This window comes from Mus caroli, unplaced genomic scaffold, assembly GCF_900094665.2.
Source record: "Mus caroli unplaced genomic scaffold, CAROLI_EIJ_v1.1 scaffold_18466_1, whole genome shotgun sequence".
In the NCBI taxonomy this organism is placed as follows: domain Eukaryota; kingdom Metazoa; phylum Chordata; class Mammalia; order Rodentia; family Muridae; genus Mus; species Mus caroli.
Window position 1 is genome coordinate 3,218 of NW_018388721.1, and position 4,160 is coordinate 7,377.

The 4,160-nt window shown below is 41.2% G+C and overlaps 1 protein-coding gene across 1 annotated transcript; it reads left to right on the top strand.

Moving 5' to 3' along the window:
• The first annotated feature begins 294 nt into the window (after positions 1-294).
• LOC110287753 (olfactory receptor 2T29-like) lies at positions 295-2,624 on the top strand. Its single transcript, XM_021154296.1, has 2 exons — positions 295-984; positions 2,255-2,624. Exons 1-2 carry the CDS (start codon positions 327-329, stop codon positions 2,551-2,553), a joined length of 957 nt encoding a protein of 318 aa, XP_021009955.1. The 5' UTR covers positions 295-326; the 3' UTR covers positions 2,554-2,624.
• Positions 2,625-4,160: the final 1,536 nt, after the last annotated feature.

The following is a 4,160-nucleotide window of genomic DNA, read 5'->3' on the forward strand; positions in this document are numbered from 1 at the left end:
TTTGTTTACTTGCTTGCATTTCACTTTCACTGGTTTTTGTTTATTTTCACTATTTTTTGTTAATAATGAAAAAAATCATTATGCAAATTTGAAGAACTTGTTGATAGAGAACACGTTTGTCATCAGGAAAGACCATGGCCCTGAACTGTGGCAGCTCTACTCTGAGTGGTGAGGGATCTAACCACACTTTGTTAAGTTCCTTAAATTATAGGAAGATCATCATTCTCAGATACAGGGGCTAGGGGACTTTTCAGCATAGTACACTTGTGCACTTATCAATAAGCAGTCACTAAGTCCAAAGCTTCTTGGTTGCCTAGGAGACAAACATGGATCTCACCACCTGGATGAACAACTACACTGGACAGTCAGATTTCACCCTGGTGGGACTCTTCAGTCAATCCAAACATCCTGCCCTGCTTGCTGTGGTCATATTTGTGGTTTTCCTGATGGCCTTGTCTGGGAACGCCCTCCTGATCCTACTGATACTCTCTGACATCCACCTCCACACACCCATGTACTTTTTTATCAGCCAGCTGTCCCTAATGGACATGATGTACATTTCTGTCACTGTGCCCAAGATGCTCATGGACCAGGTCCTGGGAAGCCACAAGATCTCAGCTGCTGCCTGTGGGATGCAGATGTTCCTCTACCTGACACTAGTAGGGTCAGAATTTTTTCTTCTTGCTGCCATGTCTTATGACCGCTATGTGGCCATTTGTTATCCACTCCGGTATCCTGTCCTTATGAACCACAGGGTTTGTCTCCTCCTGATGTCTGTATGTTGGGTCCTGGGATCCTTGGATGGCTTTATGCTCACCCCTGTCACCATGACCTTCCCATTCTGTGGATCCCGGGAGATCCATCACTTCTTCTGTGAGGTCCCTGCTGTGACAAAGCTCTCCTGCTCAGACACCTGGCTCTATGAGACCCTCATGTATGTGTGCTGTGTGCTTATGCTTCTCATTCCTGTGACAGTCATTTCAGGCTCCTATTCATCCATCCTCCTCACTGTTCTCAGGATGAACTCAGTAGAAGGCAGGAAGAAGGCCCTTGCCACCTGCTCCTCCCACATGACTGTAGTCATCCTCTTCTATGGCGCTGCTGTCTATACCTACATGCTCCCTGCCTCCCTCCATACCCCTGAGAAGGATGTGGTGGCATCTGTTTTTTACACCATAGTCACCCCTCTGTTGAACCCACTAATCTACAGTTTTAGGAATAAGAATGTCACAGAGGCTATTAAGAAACTGTTAGGTGTGAGCACCATCTTCCAAGAAACAGTAAAGTAAGCTGTAATGCATATTTCTCTTCCTTGACTCTACACATCTGTTGATCCAAGTCTCAGGCTGATGTTATTGCTGATCCATCATGCCTCATTTCATATTCATTCCTTTTTGCAGAACTATTTCTCTAATCTGAAAATTTCTTCATTGATATACTTCTTGTCCATTCATAAATCTTATTTGCATTCTGCCACTGTTACATTTTATGAAGTTGATAATGACTGTTTAATTTCATGGTACAAAGGTCTTATCATTTGAAATTACATCATATGGAGCAATAAATGGTCATGATCTGTTCAACTGATAAAGCATAGAGAGAGATGTAAGAANAGTAGTTGACAACATTAACCAGAGGTGACTAGAGATCAAGATGCAGTTTTCTCCCTTCAGCTCCCATCTTATGATATAGTAAAAATAAGGGTTAAAAGATATTTGGATCTGAATAGTACAATTAACCCCAAGGTTTCCAAATTGTCAGTGTAGCTGTATTTGCATATAAATATATCCCTCAAAACCTAACACAGCTTCTATTTAAGGACATGAGGAATCACTTATTCTTGAGCCAAATATGAATGACCATGGCTCAGGAACATGGGTTCAGGTTTCTCCCAATGACATCTTCCAAAGTCTCATGGGTTGTTACAAAGCACAAACAAGTCATAAATCATTGGGGCATTGTTCTCTTAAAATTGCTTCCTGAGGGTGATGTTCTTTTGGGGGGCCCTACGAAAACTAGGATATTGGCCAAGTCCTAGAACTAACTGCATCATTTGCTGTTCAGTCTCTCTGTGCTGGTAAAGTGTAGTGTTGAAGTCCTGAGTGGAACAGTTTCTGATGCTGGAATAGCTAGCTAGCTCTATTAACTAACGTTGATGCAGATTCTGGAGGAAACAGCATTTGAGGCCATTTGTAAGGTCGGATCACCTGAGNCTGTGTGCTTATGCTTCTCATTCCTGTGACAGTCATTTCAGGCTCCTATTCATCCATCCTCCTCACTGTTCTCAGGATGAACTCAGCAGAGGGCAGGAAGAAGGCCCTTGCCACCTGCTCCTCCCACATGACTGTGGTCACCCTCTTCTATGGCGCTGCTGTCTATACCTACATGCTCCCTGCCTCCCTCCACACCCCTGAGAAGGACATGGTGGTGTCTGTGTTTTACACCATACTCACCCCTCTTTTGAACCCACTAATCTATAGTCTTAGGAATAAGAATGTCACAGAGGCTATGAAGAAACTGTTGGGTGAAAACCCCTCTTTCCAGAAACAGTGAAGTAAACAATTAGGAATGCATCTTTCTTTTCCGTGTCTCTACACATCTGTTGATACAGGACTCATGCTGCACTTATTCCTCATCCTCATGTCTCTTTTCATATCATCCCTTTTTGAAGAATCATTGTCTATTCCTATAATTTCCTCATTAACATTCTTCTCCTCAATTCACAAGCTCTATTTGTAATCTGTCCATTTTGCATTTTGTGAAGTTAATAATGACTATTTTATTTTGTGGTTCTATGGTCTTAACATTCAAATTTTATGACTTATTGAGAATAATTAGTCATGATGTGTTCAACTTTTAAAACATAGAATGAGTTGAAAAAATTTGCTCAGCTATGTTAACAAGAGGTAAATTGAGATAAATGGCATATTGAATTATTTCTGTGTATTTCCTGATAATTTATGTAAATTTGAAATTAGGTAAAAATAAATAGCAAGATAGAGTTTTGTCCCTTCAGCTCCTGTATTATGATATAGTAAAAAATATTGATTAAAAGAGATTTAAATCTTGATAGTACAACTTGCCCCAAGGGTTTCAAATTGTCAGTGTAGCTGTATTTGCATATAAATATGCAAATACAAAACCTAACACAGCTTCTATTTAAGGACATGAAGAATCACATATCTTGAGCCAAATATGAATGGCCATGGCCCAGAAACATGGGTTCAGGTTTCCCCCAATGACAGGTTCCAAAGTCTCATAAACTGCTACAAAGCACAAACAAGTCACAAGTCATAACTCAAGGCATTTTCAACTATACTTGTAGAAACAGCAGGACTGGGGTCGTAGCCAAGTGGGGAAATCTCTGCCGTGGTTCTCAGATGCTGTCTGGTCATAGGTAAAGCTTTTAGCGTCAGGGAAGCAAGCATTCTGAGAAGCCAATACACTCCAAAAGGTGTCACCTGATTGTCACAGGGATGCTGACAGAAACTACAGTGAGCAAAGAATTAAGGACACTGTGGGCAGCCTGGGGTAAGTGGGCTCTGTCTCTGTACTGTTCTTAAGCTCCATGTTCACAGGAGTTCTAATCAGTTTGCCAAGTGCAGAGTCTTTAACGTGTGCTTGGCTTTGTCCTCTGAGAGCCTCAGTGCAGTGTCCCATGTTTGCGAAGCATAAACCTCAGTGCATAAGGAGACCAAGTCCTGTTTTATGACCTGTGATGACCTGGACAATACATGTTACAGCTAGCTTTCTTAAGACTAACCAATTTTCTTTGGATTACCTCCCAAAACAGAAAATGAGACCCCCAGACAGCAGGAAGCAAATTCAAGAGATCAGTGCCCCCATTCCAAAGATGTGGGGTGAGGGATTTTTGGTCGTTCAGTGTATGTTTGTAGTCATTTAAGGGGAGGGGTATGTTTACAAGTTGCTATGGTCTTGGGCAGGGAGGAAACAAACTAAGGGAGGTCAGATTCAGGGATTTCTCTTTCCCTTTCTTTTTCTTTCCTCTATCCTTCTTTCTCTCCTCTCTGGTGTTAGGGGAAAGGACAGGAACATAGGAAAAATACAGGAATATAGAATAAAAGAGTAGATTATTAAATCTACTTTCAGATAAAAATATAAACAAAACTAATATCTTATATTAGTATGGAATTTATATA

What these genes read in the sequence shown, in the direction of transcription:
- LOC110287753 (XM_021154296.1), top strand. Translation starts at nt 327, where the DNA reads ATGGATCTCACCACCTGGATGAACAACTACACTGGACAGTCAGATTTC. An exon ending in TCCTGTGACAGTCATTTCAG is followed by an intron (nt 985 to 2,254) that starts GCTCCTATTCAT and finishes CAGTCATTTCAG; the next exon opens with GCTCCTATTCATCCATCCTC.